The sequence below is a fragment of the Pecten maximus genome, chromosome 5 (assembly GCF_902652985.1).
Source record: "Pecten maximus chromosome 5, xPecMax1.1, whole genome shotgun sequence".
In the NCBI taxonomy this organism is placed as follows: Eukaryota; Metazoa; Mollusca; class Bivalvia; order Pectinida; family Pectinidae; genus Pecten; species Pecten maximus.
Window position 1 is genome coordinate 47,640,344 of NC_047019.1, and position 24,633 is coordinate 47,664,976.

The 24,633-nt window shown below is 36.6% G+C and overlaps 2 protein-coding genes across 2 annotated transcripts in view; one reads left to right on the forward strand and one right to left on the reverse strand.

Annotated features, from left to right (window-relative positions):
- The first annotated feature begins 660 nt into the window (after positions 1–660).
- On the forward strand, positions 661–9,976 carry LOC117328219 (immunoglobulin A1 protease autotransporter-like). Its single transcript, XM_033885667.1, has 10 exons — positions 661–842; positions 2,627–2,803; positions 3,248–3,467; positions 3,588–3,699; positions 3,868–4,056; positions 4,308–4,452; positions 4,814–4,980; positions 5,127–5,397; positions 6,580–6,781; positions 8,159–9,976. Exons 1-10 carry the CDS (start codon positions 794–796, stop codon positions 9,480–9,482), a joined length of 2,856 nt encoding a protein of 951 aa, XP_033741558.1. The 5' UTR covers positions 661–793; the 3' UTR covers positions 9,483–9,976.
- A 1,513-nt stretch (positions 9,977–11,489) lies between these two features.
- The window catches only part of LOC117328220 (gamma-tubulin complex component 2-like), a 55,844-nt gene continuing 42,700 nt past the window's right edge, over positions 11,490–24,633 (reverse strand). Inside the window, 4 exon segments of the mRNA XM_033885668.1 lie at positions 11,490–12,301; positions 14,802–14,893; positions 15,031–15,194; positions 18,999–19,028. Of these exon segments, the coding sequence (XP_033741559.1) occupies positions 12,201–12,301; positions 14,802–14,893; positions 15,031–15,194; positions 18,999–19,028 (387 nt within the window). The 3' untranslated portion in view covers positions 11,490–12,200.

A 24,633-nucleotide genomic window follows, 5' to 3' on the forward strand; every position in this document is an offset into this window, starting at 1 on the left:
GGGCTTCAGTAACATCAGAGACTTCAGGACAACACAAGTCTGTAAAAGTCGTCAGAAACAAGTCACTTGAAAATGTTATAGATTTGTTTGGAGTCTGGTACAAAAGACTTTATTATGTAGAAATGTATCAGACATAAACTCAGTATTATGACGTTAGTATTGGAGGAAGGTGTATATTTTCTGTATATGGCGATGTCACTCATGATCCTACACCATAGATAAAATTGTATCTACAGATCATAGCTGATACCAGTATAATAATTTGTCGTCATCCGTCCAGTTGTTAAACGGATAGATACACCAAAATTTAACTTTATTTAACATACAACTCCCGTGTTTGGTTACAACCAGTTTGTGACCACCCATAGGGACTTACCACTTTTGGGACTGGCTATTGTCGAGTTTTACAGTCCCAAAACCTAACAAAGGATGACCTTGTCAATTCAGTGTTCGCTCACGAGACGATCATAAGTGACAAACAGATTGGCTGTTTCAAATTTAAACTTCAAATAATAACATTATCAATTAATTTATCAAAAACCTCCCGCATTGCTACATATTTCTATGAATTTAAGGAATATGAATTTTAACCATTCCATATTTCTATTTGGAAAAGGAATAGAAAGTGAAATGTTTATTCATATAACGGTTTGCTTGGTAGTGTTCACATGAGTGTTTCACGCGCTCCACCGTGGTGTGACGTCTCGCGGTATATAAGCCCGCGCACCCCTGGGGGAGCGTACTCCGCCCCCACCACCCGAACCACGTACAGTACAGGAGAAGCACACCTCCGATGTTTGGAAGGATTTCACTGTTTTTGTTGATTCAGCTGGCCAAACAAGGTACGTAATGATATATTTAATCATTGTTGTTTCCGATATAGATGCGCGTTTTTTTTTGTCGTCATCGGGGACAGATATGCGTTTATTATAATCACTTTTATGTCACTGCACGTGTTTCTAAATTGTTTCACGATTATATAAGGCTAGTAAGGCGATATTTTGCGATAAAAAAATATTGCATACGAGTCCAATGTTGAATCTTTATCACTTCTATGTATAGTTCTATATAGATAGTGTATACATACTTATCTATATACATATATATAGCTATACATATTTCCGTTATATAATATTTGTAATTCAATGTACTGTTATGATATTAGTTATTTGATATCAATAACAGTGTAATAACGCCGAGCCCGCACTGTATATATAGGGGAGGGGAGCCCGCGCTGTATAGGGGGAGGGGGTCAATAAAACGGGTACCGTTTGAATATTATAAATCTGAATCTTCTGATTATTAACAGTAATAATAAAAACAAAACTTGTGATACTTATCTAAATACAATTTTGTGAGTATGATTAAAAAAGTCTTGTTTTCAAAATGAGCAAAACTTGAGAATTTTCTGCAGTAAAGTCATAAGAATTTCGCGCCTCGCCACACAATCTATCAAGTTCGCAACAGTTCTGACGTACTACGACTTCCGTTTCTATATTTTAAGCATCTATCCACAACCGTTTATTCTTGAAATCTATTTAAGCCGATTCAATATGCCTTTACTAACTTCAAACAAATATCTTTGCCATTAAATGGCAAAACATACTGTATTTAACGGTTTAAATACTGGCCGTACTAAACGTCTTCAGCACGTGTTCTGAAAGCGAAGTGTACATTTCGGATGGAACCCCGTTGTTTCCGTTCTTCTTCTTTATACTAATAAAATATATTCTTGCTTTTAATAAAACACTTAAATTAACTAAACACAGAGACCCGTTATGGTTGTGTTAAAAAAAAAACAAAGACGAATCTAATCGGTCACTTACTCTTTCTGTAACTGTTTTAAAATAGTTATATAATTTCAATCTTTATTATACCTATACTAATGGCTGTATCACCAATCAAATGTATGCTGATTTTATTAAATGAAGCTACTCGATTCTAATTAGTAGGTTTCCGTTTATTAAGAAATACTTTTAACCGTTTTAAACTAGAACGGATAAGATAACAGTGGTATATTTACAAGTCTTTAAAAAGTACCACTTTTTATGTCTATATCAACATAACGTAACATTGATTTTTAACATACAATTGATCCTGACGCTTTGCCGGTTGTCACCCGTAAATGTTTCCACGAGCCTATTCCCCATTGAAGGAGCTGTATCTTGTATAATTATCAAAGTGATCAGTAGGTCTACAGGAGCGAGGATATATATTATAAAGGGTTGTTTAAAATCTCGCTAATCGTGGAGGATTTGGTGGATTATTATTTATATTTAGCGGACTAGAGACGTTGTACTGTAAATTCATACTTCAATAATACATAGCACCGTTTCCTGTCAGTCCAAGATCAACGATTGCTACCACCTGGAAAATAATTTGAAACCCAAGTTAAATTTTGATATTTAATTGAAACCTTAGAATAACCCGACGTTAAAGTGTGTCCTGCATGAAACTCAAAACCGACTCCATAATATACGGAGACATTGGTGAGGGATTTAACCAAGAGTTGATTGAAATATCAAAGGAATGGCCACCAACAAAATGTGGCATTCTTGCATTGATGCTTTGTTCATTTGGTGTTTTATGTCAAGTCTGTACATCTTTACGGATGTTATCATTGCAGGGCTAATACATGCGCGACCTTCCCACGACCCAGGGCAAACTGCTGGACAGTGTCCCTCCGCCGGACCTCCCTCAGGTGGTTTAAGGGAGTTGAACGTGATATATGACGGAAAGCCCAGATATCGTCTTGACTTCCACCAGAGTCGGAGCGGTTATGTTCCAGGTCGTACATACATAAGTAAGTACACAATTATCATGTTCAAAATAATTGTCTAAACAGGGACATGATAATTTCGTAGTCTATATGTAATTGGACCTTCCCAAATGTGTAAAGCAAGATTATAGCACGAGAGGTGTCTGTCATTTATATATATCAACATTTGAAAAAAAACCCACTCACTAGGTAGGTATCCCTCTATTGTGTAGTAGTGGTTTACTAGGTAGGTATCCCTCTATTGTGTAGTTGTTTACTAGATAGGCATCTCTCTATTGTGTGGTAGAACCACTTACTTATTACACCATTGGTCTGGAGAACCAAAAACACCACAGAACTTGAAGTTACAATTAATCCCAAAACTGTTGGCAGGGTTTTCATTTGGTTGTAATCTTGCAGCGAATTTATCGTACTGGTCCTAACATTCTATCGTGTTATACTATGTGTAACAACTATCATCTTTTCCAGTTTACGTACGCGCCCAGGATCCTAGTCAAACATTTGGCGATATTCTTCTCTCGGTAACCTCGGAAAGTAGAACTTGTCACCATGGCAACTTCAGCATCCAATCCCAGCGCTACTATCAGCCCAAAGGATGTGACCACATGGTGCTCAAGAACACACGAGAGTTTGAGCACAGCTTTGCATTCCAATGGACTGCTCCCACCTGTGGCTGTGTCATTCTCAGGTAAATTGTTTAACCTGTAAAACTCTTTGATTGGTTGAAAATTAACTCATTTAATGCATACAGAATTTTTGAAAAGCAGAGTGATAACTGATGGTGTTAAGATTGTACTAAATATTCCAGGGCTCGGGTAAGGTCAGTCAACAACATCTATTACCTGGATAACGAGAATGTCATTGATGGGTACCTGACCAAGCGTGTATGTCGACGCCACATGTCTACAATACTCTCCAAGGTAAGTGTAGCAAACTGTGCCACAAAGAGACTGAGAAACTGATGCCAGTTCACTAGATTTTGAATGCCCCCCAGTATGCTGGCATAGGAAGTATGTGTACAGAGACATGTCACTTTTAACCGAGATATCTTACCGGTATATAGATTGAATGTTGAATATGATTTGCAGATAAGTCACAACGAGCTCGAGGACTTACTTTGCCAGGTGGTCAGCAAGTCTGATGAACAAATGATAAACGAAGACCACTTCTTAAGGAGAAGGAAGATGAACCCCTCCCAGATGACTGATTTAGAGAAGGATGCTCTCCAGATCTCGCTCCGTCAGCGGGTATATGAAGTAAAACAGTGCTGTGCCCAGGTAAGTACCCAGTAATAGAGGTCAGAGAGGTCAAGGGTAAATGACAATAACAGAATAGCTGTCAAGGAAGCACAATTATAAAGATTTCCCATCAATACACATTTATACTGTTCTGGGAATTTTGTACTGAATGGTATTTTTTATGAAGTAAATCATGTTTGATTGTAGAGGTAAAAATTGATGCAACACGAATATATAAAAAGCCAACAAACCTACAGCCTATGACTATGACAGTATACTGGTTTTTACAGACTGGTGCTGCTAAGACCGATTGTCTGGGAGATATTCGTCGCCATCGTATTGATCAGCTTTGTGCCAATACCCAACATCTGCCCTTCACTGTCCGCAGTGATGCCTATATGACCGAGCGTCGTGACAACTGTTGCTGGCGACTAGGTAAAATGTCTCCTTTTCTATCAACATGGTTACCAATGTTGGCTAGTTTGACAATGAGTATTGTCCTTACTGTCACGCTAATTAGGCCAATGTTTGTCTCCAGAATACCTGAATCATCAGCTTGGCTGGGATTATCGAATTAAGTGCTTCACTGTGATTCTGAATATTTTTATGATAAAACATTGTACATTTTTTTAATAATTATTTTGTATTATCTTTTACTATAAAAATCGTTCAATGGAAAAAAATGTTCTTTCAACAATGTATTAATATGTAGACTTAATCTGATGAAATCCATGATTGTCGTCACTATGGGGCTTGTCCCCTCTGTCCAAATGAGTAAAGCCCTCCCCAATTCCAGGTGAACGACGCTACGATTGTTTCATGATGGGGCACCAGGGTGGCAGTGTTCCTTCATCCCAGAGTGATGTAGACACAGATGTTGCCATGGTGACAGGTGTAAATGTCCTTGACGAGTCTGACCCTGTAAATGACTTAGAGGATTACCCCAACAGGTTGAGTGAAGAGGTACACATTCTAAATCATGGTGCCATAGTAACAAATATATCCATTGGAGAATTAAAGATAATTTTAAGTTAAGGTTAAGTGATGTTATGATAACAACATGTTAAGATTTAAGAGACATTATCTAACACTGGTTATATTTGTTCTAGCTTGTTCAGTTAAACATGAGCCATGAAGAGTTAGAAGGTGAGGACAATGCTGCAGCTGTTCCCAACAAAGGTCTTGTCTCTACTTTGCCGCCACATTTTCACAAGAAGACAGAAAAGTCACTAGTTCTGCAGAGAAGCAAAACTGATCTACATCAGAATTACCAACCAGTCGCCACTGGGGAGACATCCCAACTACAGCAACCTCCAGTGGAGGACTCGACGAAAATGGGGCCAACACCACAGACTCGGTCACTTACACAGACCACCCAAGGTAAATAGAAAAGGTTATAACCAGAATCTATTAATAGTTACACTGGAACCCCGAAATCTTTCAATAGTTGCAGTTGTCAGAATCTATTAATAGTTACACTGAAACCCTGAAATCCTTGAATAGTTTGCAGTTGTCAGAATCTATTAATAGTTACACTGAAACCGTGAAATCCTTGAATAGTTACACTGGAATCCCGTCGTTAGAATCTATTAATAGTTACACTGGAACCCCGTCGTTAGAATCTATTAATAGTTACACTGGAACCCCGTCGTCAGAATCTATTAATAGTTACACTGGAACCCCGTCGTTAGAATCTATAAATAGTTACACTGGAACCCCGTCGTTAGAATCTGTTAATAGTTACACTGGAACCCTGTCGTTAGAATCTGTAAATAGTTACACTGGAACCCCGTCGTTAGAATCTATTAATAGTTACACTGGAACCCTGTCGTCAGAATCTATTAATAGTTACACTGGAACCCTGTCGTTATAATCTATTAATAGTTACACTGGAACCCCGTCGTTAGAATCTATTAATAGTTACACTGGAAACCTGTCGTTAGAATCTATTAATAGTTACACTGGAACCCTGTCGTTAGAATCTATTAATAGTTACACTGGAACCCCGTCGTTAGAATCTGTAAATAGTTACACTGGAACCCTGTCGTTAGAATCTATTAATAGTTACACTGGAACCCTGTCGTTAGAATCTATTAATAGTTACACTGTAACCCCGTCGTCAGAATCTGTAAATAGTTACACTGGAACCCCGTCGTCAGAATCTGTAAATAGTTACACTGGAACCCTGTCGTTAGAATCTATTTATAGTTACACTGGAACCCCGTCGTTAGAATCTGTAAATAGTTACACTGGAACCCCGTCGTCAGAATCTGTTAATAGTTACACTGGAACCCCGTCGTTAGAATCTGTAAATAGTTACACTGGAACCCCGTCGTTATAATCTATTAATAGTTACACTGGAACCCGGTCGTTAGAATCTGTTAATAGTTACACTGGAACCCTGAAATCCTTGAATAGTTGCAGATTCTGTAAATAGTTACACTGGAACCCCTTCGTTAGAATCTATATTTAATCAGTATTTAAGGACAGACTTCGGATTGGGGTAGACTTGCCTGTAACTTCATATTTGTACTGTACATGTACAAACTGTTAAACTTACAGGGCTGGAGAAGAAGTTGCTGCGTGCCCAGGTTGAACTGGAGTGTTGTCAGCAGGGTAAACAGTATGGTGCAGTGCTGGTTACTAGGGACACCTGGGACAGATGTGAACAGAGGACACGCAAGGTCACCAAGGCCATGAAGGGAAAGAAGAAGCGGTGGTGTCGCAGGTACCACTTCAGGTGCTGTGTGGAGAGTGGCCAAAGGTAAGCTTTCATTTCACTCCTTGTACATCACAGACTTTATATAAAAGTGCTCATAGCCAGTAAATATGATCAAACATTTGCAAAACCATCCTTACAAATTTAGTCCATGGATGTTTGTCCTCACACATTTAAACAGGTTTTTTACCAGACCTATCAATCGTTCAACTTAAAACCTGGTCCAAGGCTAACAAGATTTTGATAGGTTTTTGACAGGTTTTTTACCAGACAAAATACCTATCAATCGTACAACTTAAAACCTGGTCCAAGGCTAACAAGATTTTGATAGGTTTTTGACAGGCTTTTTACCAGACAAAATACCTATCAACCGTACAACTTAAAACCTGGTCCAAGGCTAACAAGATTTTGATATCACAATAAGATGCTTTATTATACCATATCTAATATATCTGATTCAAATGTTACACTACTGACGAACACTTCAATATTAAACTGTTAACTTACAGTTTGGTTAATCGTCATTACTGGATGAAAATCACGAAGCCAATTACATCGTATTTGGTCTCCATCAATTCTCTACTTCACTCTCACCAAAAAGTCCGTCCACGAAATAGGAAAATATTTCTAAGACTTCAACATTTAGTGACAAAGGCTTTACAGCAGGCAAAGAAACTTAATATATCAAAACACTTTTCATCAACCAAGATGTCCATGGAATCAAATTATGTGATGGACAAAATAAGCAAATCAAGACATGATAGTATGGTACACCATTATGGATCAAATATGTTGCCATGGAAAACACAACCACTCCGTATGCTCTGGGGTCACCACTCAAGTCAGGACATAGTCTCCATAAGATCCGGGGTCACCACTCAGGACATAAACTTTAAACTGTGAATACTGAGGTAAACCTTTCAAGGTAATTATCTATATTCGTAAATCACTCACTTCACATAAGCAGAACCTACTATTGCTAACAACTGTAATCAACTGTATACAACTGCCTACCCAGGATCTTGTGTAAAGTGCTGTCTCATAAAACTCACTTCACCTGTAGCAACCGTTGTTACAGTCAAAAACATTTCTCTGCTTATCCGAGATTCCTATGTATCATCTCCACAAATCTTGCATCACCTGTAGCCTAGCAGCCAGCACTATCATAACATACATACCTTTGCTTACCCGAGTTTCTTGTGTGCAGAACCGTCTAATGTAGTTGTAGCTTGTCAACAACCTGTTGAACTTACAAATATATTTGTATCTTGTCAAACAAAATAAACTCTGTTTAAATTTTCCTAATCATCTGTAAGTTTATAACCAGTGGAAAATCATACAAGCTCAAATTATTACTGCCTAGTTACTGTATCTAGTAAATTTTTTACCATATTTTACAAGATTGTTTTTTCCCCACAACAGGTCTCCTCAGGAATCCAACAAAGATGATGGAGGAGCACGGGACCAAGTTAATGAAGACACGAGGGATCCTGGACGACAAAAAAACAATGGAGACAATGAAAACTTCATTGATTCTGATAATGAGGATGATGATGATATAGATGATATAGACACCAGTAGAAACAATGATGATGACGACGACAATCATGATGATGACACATCAGCAAGCCAGGGGTCTAACTTTAAAAAAAGCAAGTTGATCAGAGATAGGCAGACATCTCTGTCCGAAGACCAATTTCAGGGATCAAAACACCAACAGGGATCCACAAGCAATGATCAACGACTTGTGGAGGCAGTGGAATCTTCCATTAATCCACAACAACCCCAGACTGTGGAATCTTCCGGTGTTGAACAGTCCAAGACTGTGGAATCTTCTGGTGTTGAACAGCCCGAAACTGTGGAATCTTCCGATATTGAACAGACCCAGAATGTAGAATCTTCTGGTGTTGAACAGCCTGAGACTGTGGAATCTTCTGGTGTTGAACAGTCCGAGACTGTGGAATCTTCAGGTGTTGAACAGTCCGAGACTGTGGAATCTTCAGGTGTTGAACAGTCCGAGACTGTGGAATCTTCTGGTGTTGAACAGCCCGAGACTGTGGAATCTTCCAGTGTTGAAGAGCCTGCGACTGTGGAATCTTCTGGTGTTGAACAGCCCGAGACTGTGGAATCTTCCAGTGTTGAACAGTCAGAGACTGTGGAATCTTCTGGTGTTGAACAGCCAGAGACTGTGGAATCTTCCAGTGTTGAACAGCCTGCGACTGTGGAATCTTCTGGTGTTGAACAGCCCGAGACTGTGGAATCTTCCAGTGTTGAACAGTCAGAGACTGTGGAATCTTCTGGTGTTGAACAGCCCGAAACTGTGGAATCTTCCAGTGTTGAACAGCCTGCGACTGTGGAATCTTCTGGTGTTGAACAGCCCGAGACTGTGGAATCTTCCAGTGTTGAACAGTCAGAGACTGTGGAATCTTCTGGTGTTGAACAGCCCGAGACTGTGGAATCTTCCAGTGTTGAACAGTCCGAGACTGTGGAATCTTCTGGTGTTGAACAGCCCGAGACTGTGGAATCTTCTGATGTTGAACAGCCCGAGACTGTGGAATCTTCTGGTGTTGAACAGCCAGAGAATGTGGATTCTTCCAGTGTTGAACAGTCCGAGACTGTTGAATCATCCCGTGTTGAACAGCTTTCCACAAGAAGGGCGAAGTTGAGAAGGAAAAAACAAAGAAGGTCAAGGAGGAAAGGACGTAAAAACAGAAGGAGAAAAGGAAGAAAACATGTTTCCACGTAAAGTTGTGAATAATTTCACATCTCAAGATTCTGTTCAAATGTTCAATGATTATGTTTAAAATAAGATTTTTTCACTACTAATTATTTAAAACATCCATTTTTAATAGCATCAAATGCCCACAGATTATGTTTATATGAGAGTTGAGTATGCCAGTTTTATAACTAACAATTTTAAATATTCATGAATATTGTTTTAAAAGTTTTTGAGTATAATTGTATGAACTTTACAGTTGATAAATGCTCAGAAATACTCATGTATAAATGTGTGTATGTATTTACGGTGATAATTTTGCAGTATAAACTTGTGTATATACACTGTAAAAAAAACCAAGCATATCAGAGAGTGTGGACCCTACGAATCTTTTGTGCTGCATGGGTATCACATTACCTTGGAAAGGTGCTAGAGATTATTTTTCTTATTTATTTTAAAAGTACAACTTTTTTTGTATGTTTACAACCACCAGTTAAATCAATAAATATTTTTCTTTACACAAAGATCTATTAGTTGTTGTACACTACCTTGACTACCTGTACATTACCGTGACTACCTGTACACTACAGTGACTACCTGTACACTATCGTGACTACGTGTACACTACTGTGACTATCTGTACACTACCTTGACTACCTGTACACTACCTTGACTACCTGTACACTACCGTGACTACCTACTGTGACTACCTGTACACTACCTTGACTACCTGTACACTATTGTGACTACCTGTACATTACCTGTACACTATTGTGACTACCTGTACACTATTGTGACTACCTGTATACTACCGTGACTATCTGGACACTACTGTGACTACCTGTACACTACCTTGACTACCTGTACACTACAGTGACTACCTGTACATTACCATGACTACCTGTACACTACCTTGTCTACCTGTACACTACCGTGACTACCTGTACACTATCGTGACTACCTGTACACTATCGTGACTACCTGTACACTATCGTGACTACCTGTACACTATCGTGACTACGTGTACACTACTGTGACTATCTGTACACTATTGTGACTACCTGTACACTACCTTGACTACCTGTACACTACCTTGACTACCTGTACACTACTGTGACTACCTGTACACTACCTTGACTACCTGTACACTATTGTGACTACCTGTACATTACCTGTACACTATTGTGACTACCTGTACACTATCGTGACTACCTGTACACTATCGTGACTACCTGTACACTACCGTGACTACATGTTCACTACCGTGACTACCTGTACACTACCTTGACTACCTGTACACTACCGTGACTACCTGTACACTACCGTGAGTACCTGTACACTACCTTGACTACCTGTACACTACCGTGACTGCCTGTACACTACCGTGACTGCCTGTACACTACCGTGACTACCTGTACATTACCGTGACTACCTGTACACTACCTTGACTACCTGTACACTACCTGGACTACCTGTACACTACCGTGACTACCTGTACACTATCGTGACTACCTGTACACTACCTTGACTACCTGTACACTACCTTGACTACCTGTACACTACCATGACTACCTGTACACTATCGTGACTACCTGTACACTACTGTGACTACCTGTACACTACTGTGACTACCTGTACACTATCGTGACTACCGGTACACTACCATTTGACACAGAAAAGGAATTCTAAGCATGGTTTTCCAATAAGGAAGCACTGTATGAAGTTAGAGTTACCTCTGACAAAGGATAGATTGACAGACAGGTGGACTCGGTTATTACTATAGGGCACCTGCCCTAATAATCTGTGAAAACATCGCCAAATTCCTCCGACAAGACACATTTTACAAACTTGTCACAGTTCCCAGACCTCTGCCATATATACAATTTTTAAAATCAACATTTCATATACAAGTCCCTGTTCATGTACTAGACAGAAAAATTCCTCAATTTTCTGTTGTTGCTAAGAATATAAAACTCCATCACAGGAAATCCATTATAAAGGATGACAGAATTTGCTGCAAAAATCCAAAACACAGAATGAGATTAAATAATTTATTTTTTATCAGTAATATTCAAAACGTATAACAGAACGTTTAATGAGAAGCAATGTCATAAGTTGATATTTGCTGATCTAGATAAACAATATCATATAGGCACCACACCTGTCTACTGGTCCACCTGTCAACACCAGTGGACGTGTCACCACACCTGTCTACACCAGTGGACTTGACACCACACCTGTCTACACCAGTGGACGTGACACCACACCTGTCTACACCAGTGGACGTGTCACCACACCTGTCTACACCAGTGGACGTGACACCACACCTGTCTACACCAGTGGACGTGACACCACACCTGTCTACACCAGTGGACGTGACACCACACCTGTCTACACCAGTGGACGTGACACCACACCTGTCTACCGGTCCACGTGTCTACACCAGTAGACATATATGTGTTCCTTGCACCATCAGTAAAGCCACACATCTTTTAACAATTGGCCTGTAATAAATCAATGTTCAATTTCCCAGTTTCTACTACTGGTATCACAGTACTGTATTAACATCACCCAAGTTTCCTGGCTTTCCGAGTCACACAGTACTGTATTAACATCAACCAAGTTTCCAGGCTTTCCGAGTCACACAGTACTGTATTAACATCATCCAAGTTTCCTGGATGTCTGAGTCACACAGGTGATATGTCTGTTACATCACACACATGAAAATGAAGAACTGACAAAATTAGGTCAAGATGAGCCATTCGCCACACCCGGTCGGTGCATTCCTGGGACATAGCGAGCAGAGTCAGGTCGTTGGGATGTGAATGTGGTCGGCCATGATCCTGAACCTGAAAATCAAAGTAAATATCCAATACTTAATAAGTATATCGTATAAGTTAAATACTTTATTATATATGTAGTATATCGTATAAATATTTTATTATATATGTAGTATATCCTATAAATACTGTATTATATATGTAGTATATCCTATAAATATTTTATTATATATGTAGTATATCCTATAAGTTAAATACTTTATTAAATATGTAGTATATCCTATAAATACTTTATTATATATGTAGTATATCCTATAAGTTAAATACTTTATTATATATGTAGTATATCATATAAATTCTTTATTATATATGTAGTATATCCTATAAATACTTTATTATATATGTAGTATATCCTATAAATACTTTATTATATATGTAGTATATCCTATAAATACTTTATTATATTTGTAGAATATATTGAATAATAATGAGTCAGTCTCCAGGCCTGAACTTGTACACTGACAAGAATTACTACTTATATGCTGCAAATATACAAATTACATTTTGACCTTGACCTTAACATTATACAACTTTTAAAATTCCTATTGAACATCTGTATATCATAGAATGTCATCATTGAACATCTGTATGTCACAGAGTGTCATCACTGAACATCTGTTTATCACAGTATATCATCATTGAACATATGTATGTCACAGTGTCATCATTGAACATCTGTATATCACAGTGTCATCATTGAACATCTGTTTATCACAGTATATCATCATTGAACATCTGTATATCACAGTGTCATCATTGAACATCTGTATGTCACAGAGTGTCATCATTGAACATCTGTATGTCACAGTGTCATCATTGAACATCTGTATGTCACAGTGTCATCATTGAACATATGTATGTCACAGTGTCATCATTGAACATCTGTATGTCACAGAGTGTCATCATTGAACATCTGTATGTCACAGTGTCATCATTGAACATCTGTATGTCACAGTGTCATCATTGAACATCTGTATGTCACAGAGTGTCATCATTGAACATCTGTATATATCATTGAACATCTGTATATCACAGAGTGTCATCATTGAACATCTGTATATCACAGAGTGCCATCATTGAACATCTGTATGTCAGAGTGTCATCATTGAACATCTGTATGTCACAGTATCATCATTGAACATCTGTATATCACAGAGTGTCATCATTGAACATCTGTATGTCAGTGTCATCATTGAACATCTGTATGTCACAGTGTCATCATTGAACATCTGTATATCACAGTGTCATCATTGAACATCTGTATGTCAGAGTGTAATCATTGAACATATGTATATCACAGTGTCATCATTGAACATCTGTATATCACAGTGTCATCATTGAACATCTGTATGTCACAGAGTGTCATCATTGAACATCTGTATGTCACAGAGTGTCATCATTGAACATCTGTATGTCACAGAGTGTCATTGAACATCTGTATATCACAGTGTCATCATGCATGTGATTTCTCATTTTGCGTTATGTGCAGGCGTTATATGATGTACTTTAAAGTATATTACTAGTTATATATTTAGTAACAGCTACCTTGACCTTGACCTTAAGGGAGTTTTATAATGTACATCAGTATTTCCTAGAACATCCACATGTGAAATTTCAGAAATCTTAAAACTTCTGTATAGGGCCTTGAATAATAATTTTTCATGGGATATTTTGGGTTGTATTTTTAGTAACCTTAGCCTTTTTAAAAATCACTATTACATTGTACACATATCCACATCAGTGTAACACCTGGTAAAAGTTTTAATGAAAACAACGCAAAAAGCAAAAAAGTAGAAAGTGTGGATATCTGGTCAGTCTGACAGATTACTGGCAAACCTTAGGTACACTCTGCCTTTAAAGCCAACAAAACACATAATAACTAATATATTCTTGGCAGTAAAATGTGGAGCTAATACCCAAACACTTAAAGTGTGACCTTGACCTTTAACCTTTAAACTGATTTTCTATATTTAGCAAGTGACCTTGACCTTTGACACAGAAAAGCAATCAAAAGCAAGCACTTCCAATAAGGAAGAACTGTATGAAGTTTGAGGTTGATCGGCCCAAGGAAACTCAAGTTATTGCACAGAAACAAAAGTGCTGATGGACGGATTAACAGACTGAGACAGGCGGACAGACAGATGGTACTATAGGTCACCAGCACTTTCGTGTGGGACGATAATAAGTATATCTTATATGTTAAATACTTCATAAAGATACAGTGTATACGTAATAAGTGAATGATATATTCTCTCAAATTTGCAGCGAATAATACATGTACTTGTTTTCAATGATATTAATACGTAAAATGAAGTAATTTACAGAAACTGGAGAGATATGTAAGGACTACATGGTATTCTGTTGGTCTCTGCATACAGCATTTATAAAGAATCATATGAAAGCAGCTGCATGTACGAAGGAAATATTTACATTTCAAAACTGCATCATAATACATCTGCAATATGCTGTAAAGCTGATAATGGAACACATATCTAGAAGGATGCCTTACTTGACTCTGAACTGTGTGTGGAGGACTCCAGCATGGCCTTCTCTGCTGACATAGCTTCTAACTTCTCTGTGTAAAACCCATTAAAGTCAAGTCTGAAATAAGTAAATAATAAATAGTTCCTTAATTAGAACCCCCAACAATGTAGGTGAAAGGTTGATGTTGGACAATTTCAGTACAGTACATCATAGTAGATCATAACCCTATACGTACAGGTATAACAGTACGTTACCTGTACAAAATGTTGAAGAGCTTGAACTCGCCACTGATACAACTGAAGTCCATTATTTTCTCCAGAAGCTCCAACAGAAGTCGTGAGAAGTTTGAGTCAAAATTACTGATGGTCCGCTCAAAGTTCTCGCTGGCTCCCATCAGGTCAACATGCTCGGATACTACCTGTAGACACGGAAAATAAATCATGTTAGACGCCTCTTAAATGATGTGTTATATGATGGTTTCTACAGATTTATAGTGGAGATGATGTTAGTTGTTGCAGACTGCTTTACCAGGACACCCTAAAGAAACAGTACGGTGATTTATGTACTTTCCTCGGGTGTATAAAACCAAAGGTTCAATACTGACTACAACACAAAGGTTCAACAATGACTACAACACAAAGGTTTAACAATGACTACAACACAAAGGTTCAACAATGACTACAACACAAAGGTTCAACAATGACTACAACACAAAGGTTCAACAATAAGTACAACACAAAGGTTCAACAATGACTACAACACAAAAGGTTCAACAATGACTACAACACAAAGGTTCAACAATGACTACAACACAAAGGTTCAACAATGACTACAACACAAAGGTTCAACAATGACTACAACACAAAAGGTTCAACAATGACTACAACACAAAGGTTTAACTATGACTACAACACAAAGGTTCAACAATGACTACTAAAATAAGGTTCAACAATGACTACAACACAAGGTTCAACAATGACTACAACACGAAGGTTCAACAATGACTACAACACAAAGGTTTAACAATGACTACAACACAAAGGTTCAACAATGACTACAACACAAAGGTTCAACAATGACTAAAACACAAAGGTTTGACAATGACTCAACACAAAGGTTCAACAATGACTACAACACAAAAGGTTCAACAATGACTACAACACAAAGGTTCAACAATGACTAAAACACAAAGGTTCAACAATGACTACAACACAAAGGTTCAACAATGACTACAACACAAAGGTTTAACAATGACTACAACACAAAGGTTCAACAATGACTACAACACAAAGGTTCAACAATGACTACAACACAAAGGTTTAACAATGACTCAACACAAAGGTTCAACAATGACTACAACACAAAAGGTTCAACAATGACTACAACACAAAGGTTCAACAATGACTACAACACAAAGGTTCAACAATGACTACAACACAAAGGTTCAACAATGACTACAACACGAAGCTTCAACAATAACTACAACACAAAGGTTCAACAATGACTACAACACAGACTTATACCTGTGACGGTTACAATGATAATCTGTAACATGATACCTGTGACGGTTACAATGATTATCTGTAACATGATACCTGTGACGGTTACAATGATAATCTGTAACATGATACCTGTGACAGTTACAATGATAATCTGTAACATGATACCTGTGATGGTTACAATGATAATCTGTAACATGATACCTGTGACGGTTACAATGATAATCTGTAACATGATACATGTGATGGTTACAATGATAATCTGTTACAGGTGACTGACTTATCTATTATAATGATACCTGTAATGGTTACAATGATAATCTGTAACATGATACCTGTGACGGTTACAATGATAATCTGTAACATGATACCTGTGACAGCTACAATGATAATCTGTAACAGGTGAATGACTTATCTATTATAATGATACCTGTAATGGTTACAATGATAATCTGTAACATGATACCTGTGACGGTTACAATGATAATCTGTAACATGATACCTGTGACGGTTACAATGATAATCTGTTACAGGTGACTGACTTATCTATTATAATGATACCTGTAATGGTTACAATGATAATCTGTAACATGATACCTGTGAAGGTTACAATGATAATATGTAACATGATACCTGTGACGGTTACAATGATAATCTGTAACATGATACCTGTGACGGTTACAATGATAATCTGTAACATGATACCTGTGACGGTTACAATGATAATCTGTAACATGATACCTGTGACGGTTACAATGATAATCTGTAACATGATACATGTGATGGTTACAATGATAATCTGTTACAGGTGACCTGGACTTATCTATTATAATGATACCTGTAATGGTTACAATGATAATCTGTAACATGATACCTGTGACGGTTACAATGATAATCTGTAACATGATACCTGTGACGGCTACAATGATAATCTGTAACAGGTGAATGACTTATCTATTATAATGATACCTGTAATGGTTACAATGATAATCTGTAACATGATACCTGTGATGGTTACAATGATAATATGTAACATGATACCTGTGACGGTTACAATGATAATCTGTAACATGATACCTGTGACGGTTACAATGATAATCTGTAACATGATACCTGTGACGGTTACAATGATAATCTGTAACATGATACCTGTGACGGTTACAATGCTAATCTGTAACATGATACCTGTGACGGTTACAATGATAATCTGTAACACGATACCTGTGACGGTTACAATGATAATCTGTAACACGATACCTGTGACGGTTACAATGATAATCTGTAACACGATACCTGTGACGGTTACAATGATAATCTGTAACACGATACCTGTGACGGTTACAATGATAATCTGTAACATGATACCTGTGATGGTTACAATGATAATCTGTAATAGGTGACTGACGTATCCATGGTAATGATACTTGTGATGGTTACAAGAAAATTTAGTTGTTAGTCACACATCAAGTTTAATGGTCACCATTTCTGTCTAGTATGTTAGAAATTTTATTTGAACTGAAATTCAACATATAATACTTGAAATGTTATAATGATTGGACTGAAAAAATGCATATGCATTAAATGAACATATTTCAAAATGAACCAACCGGACCACTGACAATACATGTAATGGGAAGAAGTCCAGTTTTAATTCTGATGATTTACAATGAAAATTTACATATGTAGTTGAAATGAGTCTGATCCTTAACACCTTAGAATTAGAGTATGAGTTGAATGTTATTAATGAGTTACCATGCGGTCTCGTTAGTAAAATGTTTGTGTATTGTACTAAATGAAATCGTCATCCTTTAAGTTCAGGAAGAGAAGAGGAGATGGAATTTAAAACAAGAAGCCCAGGGGCCTAAACATTCACCTGACTCTAACGATCCTTGTACTATTGTACATGTAGTACATCTTGTATACTTAATAGTGAGTATTGTGGTACCGTTGGCCACAGCTGCCATCTTGGATTTCGAACCAACCCGAAAAATAACAACACATGGTCAGGACTATCTCAGGATAATTTAAGGTAAGTAAGAGCTGAATCCCACTGGTGGAATTTGAGAAGAAATTTTAAATAGGGTTTGAAATGGTCACCGTGGCTGCGATGTGAAAGTTTTTGCGAGAAGAAATAACAAAACTCTGTTGGCTTACCTTCTTAACATTCCTACCTATCATCAGCTCAATGGTACCAATGGAGAGGAAGTTTAAAATGTGTTTTTCAAGAAGGTGGCCATCTTCGATTTCGGATTGACCAAAAAAACAACAACATGTGGTCAGGATCATTTCAGGATCATTTTAGGCAAGTTAGAGCTCAATCCTACTGGTGGAACTTGAGAAGAAGTTTGAAATGTGAAAAGTTTACACACGGCAGACGACAACGGACGAAGCACAATGACTACCCTTCGAGTCAGATGACCTAATGAAGGACATTACCATACAGTTAAGCAGTTTGAAAACATTAACATAAGTTTGGTTAAGTATTATTAAATGTTTTTCTAAGTGAGTAAACAAGACAGTTTTAATTCTTTAATCTGCTGTGTTACTGCTATGTGAAATTAACTACAGATTACTGCTTTATAAAATTTACCTGGAAAGTCATCAAACCAGTTTCTATGTTTATAAATCATTACACCAGTTATTATGAGTGTTTCAGTAACTACATCTTTGGAGAAGAATCACACTCCGTTATTATCTGGGTTGAACGCAGTGTTCACACTTACCAACACAGGGGTGTTCCGGCCAGACAGCTGCTGAAGAATTGTCAGATCTCTATAAGTATTGTCAGATCTCTATAAGAATTGTCAGATCTCTACAAGAATTGTCAGATCTCTATAAGAATTGTCAGATCTCTATAAGTATTGTCAGATCTCTATAAGACTGTCAGATCTCTATAAGAATTGTCAGATCTCTATAAGAGTTGTCAGAGTATTGTCAGATCTCTATAAGAATTGTCAGATCTCTATAAGAATTGTCAGATCTCTACAAGAACTGTCAGATCTCTACAAGAATTGTCAGATCTCTATAAGAATTGTCAGATCTCTATAAGAACTGTCAGATCTCTATAGGAATTGTCAGATCTCTGTAAGAATTGTCAGATCTCTATAAGAACTGTCAGATCTCTATAAGAACTGTCACATCTCTATAAGAATTGTCAGATCACTGTAAGAATTGTCAGATCTCTGTAGGAATTGTCAGATCTCTGTAAGAACTGTCAGATCTCTGTAAGAACTGTCAGATCTCTACAAGAACTGTCAGATCTCTATAAGAACTGTCAGATCTCTATAAGAACTGTCAGATCTCTATAAGAATTGTCAGATCTCTATAAGAACTGTCAGATCTCTATCGGAATTGTCAGATCTCTGTAAGAATTGTCAGATCTCTATAAGAACTGTCAGATCTCTATAAGAACTGTCAGATCTCTATAAGAGTTGTCAGATCTCTATAAGAATTGTCAGATCTCTATAAGAATTGTCAGATCTCTATAAGAATTGTCAGATCTCTATAAGAACTGTCACATCTCTGTAAGAATTGTCAGATCCCTGTAAGAATTGTCAGATCTCTGTAGGAATTGTCAGATCTCTGTAAGAACTGTCAGATCTCTGTAAGAACTGTCAGATCTCTACAAGAACTGTCAGATCTCTATAAGAATTGTCAGATCTCTATAAGAACTGTCAGATCTCTATAAGAATTGTCAGATCTCTATCGGAATTGTCAGATCTCTGTAAGAATTGTCAGATCTCTATAAGAACTGTCAGATCTCTATAAGAATTGTCAGATCTCTATAAGAATTGTCAGATCTCTATATAAGAGTTGTCAGATCTCTATATAAGAATTGTCAGATCTCTACAAGAATTGTCAGATCTCTATAAGAACTGTCAGATCTCTATAAGAATTGCCAGATCTCTATAAGAACTGTCAGATCTCTATAAGAACTGTCAGATCTCTATAAGTATTGTCAGATCTCTATAAGAATTGTCATATCTCTATAAGAACTGTCAGATCTCTATAAGAATTGTCAGATCTCTATTAAAACTGTCAGATCTCTATAAGAATTGTCAGATCTCTATAAGAATTGTCAGATCTCTATAAGAACTGTTTGATCTCTACAAGAATTGTCAGATCTCTATAGGAACTGTCAGATCTCTATAAGAACTGTCAGATCTCTATAAGTATTGTCAGATCTCTATAAGAACTGTCAGATCTCTATAAGAACTGTCAGATCTCTATAAGAATTGTCAGATCTCTATAAGAACTGTTTGATCTCTACAAGAATTGTCAGATCTCTATAGGAATTGTCAGATCTCTATAAGAATTGTCAGATCTCTATAAGAATTGTCAGATCTCTATATAAGAGTTGTCAGATCTCTATATAAGAATTGTCAGATCTCTACAAGAATTGTCAGATCTCTATAAGAGTTGTCAGATCTCTATAAGAACTGTCAGATCTCTATAAGAATTGTCAGATCTCTATAAGAATTGTCAGATCTCTATAAGAATTGTCAGATCTCTATATAAGAGTTGTCAGATCTCTATATAAGAATTGTCAGATCTCTATAAGAGTTGTCAGATCTCTATAAGAACTGTCAGATCTCTAAAAGAACTGTCAGATCTCTATAAGAGTTGTCGGATCTCTATAAAAATTGTCAGATCACTATAAGTATTGTCCGATCTCCATAAGAATTGTCAGATCTCTATATGAATTGTCAGATCTCTATATGAATTGTCAGATCTCTATATATGAATTGTCAGATCTCTATAAGAACTAAGAAATGTCAGATCTCTATAAGAATTGTCAGATCTCTATAAGAACTGAAAGATCTCTATAAGAACTGTCAGATCTCTATAAGAACTGTCAGATCTCTATAAGAACTGTCAGATCTCTATATAAGAGTTGTCAGATCTCTATATAAGAATTGTCAGATCTCTACAAGAATTGTCAGATCTCTATAAGAGTTGTCAGATCTCTATAAGAACTGTCACATCTCTATAAGAACTGTCAGATCTCTATAAGAATTGTCAGATCTCTATCGGAATTGTCAGATCTCTGTAAGAATTGTCAGATCTCTATAAGAACTGTCAGATCTCTATAAGAACTGTCAGATCTCTATAAGAATTGTCAGATCTCTATAAGAATTGTCAGATCTCTATATAAGAGTTGTCAGATCTCTATATAAGAATTGTCAGATCTCTACAAGAATTGTCAGATCTCTATAAGAACTGTCAGATCTCTATAAGAATTGCCAGATCTCTATAAGAACTGTCAGATCTCTATAAGAACTGTCAGATCTCTATAAGTATTGTCAGATCTCTATAAGAATTGTCATATCTCTATAAGAACTGTCAGATCTCTATAAGAATTGTCAGATCTCTATTTAAACTGTCAGATCTCTATAAGAATTGTCAGATCTCTATAAGAATTGTCAGATCTCTATAAGAACTGTTTGATCTCTACAAGAATTGTCAGATCTCTATAGGAATTGTCAGATCTCTATAAGAACTGTCAGATCTCTATAAGTATTGTCAGATCTCTATAAGAATTGTCAGATCTCTATAAGAACTGTTTGATCTCTACAAGAATTGTCAGATCTCTATAGGAATTGTCAGATCTCTATAAGAATTGTCAGATCTCTATAAGAATTGTCAGATCTCTATATAAGAGTTGTCAGATCTCTATATAAGAATTGTCAGATCTCTACAAGAATTGTCAGATCTCTATAAGAGTTGTCAGATCTCTATAAGAACTGTCAGATCTCTATAAGAATTGTCAGATCTCTATAAGAATTGTCAGATCTCTATATAAGAGTTGTCAGATCTCTATATAAGAATTGTCAGATCTCTATAAGAGTTGTCAGATCTCTATAAGAACTGTCAGATCTCTAAAAGAACTGTCAGATCTCTATAAGAGTTGTCGGATCTCTATAAAAATTGTCAGATCACTATAAGTATTGTCCGATCTCCATAAGAATTGTCAGATCTCTATATGAATTGTCAGATCTCTATATGAATTGTCAGATCTCTATATATGAATTGTCAGATCTCTATAAGAACTAAGAAATGTCAGATCTCTATAAGAATTGTCAGATCTCTATAAGAACTGTCAGATCTCTATAAGAACTGTCAGATCTCTATAAGAACTGTCAGATCTCTATAAGAATTGTCAGATCTCTATATAAGAGTTGTCAGATCTCTATATAAGAATTGTCAGATCTCTACAAGAATTGTCAGATCTCTATAAGAGTTGTCAGATCTCTATAAGAACTGTCAGATCTCTATAAGAACTGTCAGATCTCTATAAGAATTTTCAGATCTCTATAAGAATTGTCAGATCTCTATATAAGAGTTGTCAGATCTCTATATAAGAATTGTCAGATCTCTACAAGAATTGTCAGATCTCTATAAGAGTTGTCAGATCTCTATAAGAACTGTCAGATCTCTAAAAGAACTGTCAGATCTCTATAAGAATTGTCAGATCTCTATAAGAACTGTCAGATCTCGACAAGAATTGTCAGATCTCTATAAGAACTGTCAGATCTCTATTAAAACTGTCAGATCTCTATAAGAATTGTCACATTTCTATAAGAACTGTCAGATCTCTTTAAGAATTGTCAGATCTCTATAAGAATTGTCAGATCTCTATAAGAATTGTCAGATCTCTATAAGAACTGTCAGATCTCTATAAGAACTGTCAGATCTCTATAAGAATTGTCAGATCTCTATAAGAATTGTCAGATCTCTATATAAGAGTTGTCAGATCTCTATATAAGAATTGTCAGATCTCTACAAGAATTGTCAGATCTCTATAAGAGTTGTCAGATCTCTATAAGAACTGTCAGATCTCTATAAGAACTGTCAGATCTCTATCAGAATTGTCAGATCTCTATAAGAATTGTCAGATCTCTATAAGAATTGTCAGATCTCTATATAAGAGTTGTCAGATCTCTATATAAGAATTGTCAGATGTCTACAAGAATTGTCAGATCTCTATAAGAGTTGTCAGATCTCTATAAGAACTGTCAGATCTCTAAAAGAACTGTCAGATCTCTATAAGAGTTGTCGGATCTCTATAAAAATTGTCAGATCACTATAAGTATTGTCCGATCTCCATAAGAATTGTCAGATCTCTATATGAATTGTCAGATCTCTATATGAATTGTCAGATCTCTATATGAATTGTCAGATCTCTATATATGAATTGTCAGATCTCTATAAGAACTAAGAAATGTCAGATCTCTATAAGAATTGTCAGATCTCTATAAGAACTGAAAGATCTCTATAAGAACTGTCAGATCTCTATAAGAATTGTCAGATCTGTCAGATCTCGACAAGAATTGTCAGATCTCTATAAGAACTGTCAGATCTCTATTAAAACTGTCAGATCTCTATAAGAATTGTCACATTTCTATAAGAACTGTCAGATCTCTTTAAGAATTGTCAGATCTCTATAAGAATTGTCAGATCTCTATAAGAACTGTCAAATCTCTATAAGAATTGTCAGATCTCTATAAGAACTGTCAGATCTCTATAAGAACTGTCAGATCTCTATAAGAATTGTCAGATCTCTATAAGTCTAGGATTGTATTATTGGTGATGTGTGTGATGTTATCTTTATGGTAGAGATGATATTACATCCTAAGTTTTGTTCACCGTCTTAACATATTACATCAACTACTAAGTGTGCTTCAGTATTTACCAGAAAAGGCAAATATTAAGATTTGTTTAGCCATTATATTTCTTGTAGAGACAGAAAGATATGTTATAATGATCTAGATTCTGGGAATAGTTCCTGTAGAGACAGTAAGACACATAGTAAAGATCTAGATTCTGGGAATAGTTCCTGTAGAGACAGTAAGACATGTAGTAAAGGCCTAGATTCTGGGAATAGTTCCTGTAGAGACAGTAAGACATGTAATAAAGGTCTAGATTCTGGGAATAGTTCCTGTAGAGACAGTAAGTCATAGTAAAGGCCTAGATTCTGGGAATAGGTCCTGTAGAGACAGTAAGACATGTAATAAAGGTCTAGATTCTGGGAATAGTTCCTGTAGAGACAGTAAGACATGTAGTAAAGGTCTAGATTCTGGGAATAGTTCCTGTAGAGACAGTAAGACATGTAGTAAAGGTCTAGATTCTGGGAATAGTTCCTGTAGAGACAGTAAGACATGTAGTAAAGGTCTAGATTCTGGGAATAGTTCCTGTAGAGACAGTAAGACATGTAGTAAAGGTCTAGATTCTGGGAATAGTTCCTGTAGAGACAGTAAGACATGTAATAAAGGTCTAGATTCTGGGAATAGTTCCTGTAGAGACAGTAAGTCATAGTAAAGGTCTAGATTCTGGGAATAGTTCCTGTAGAGACAGTAA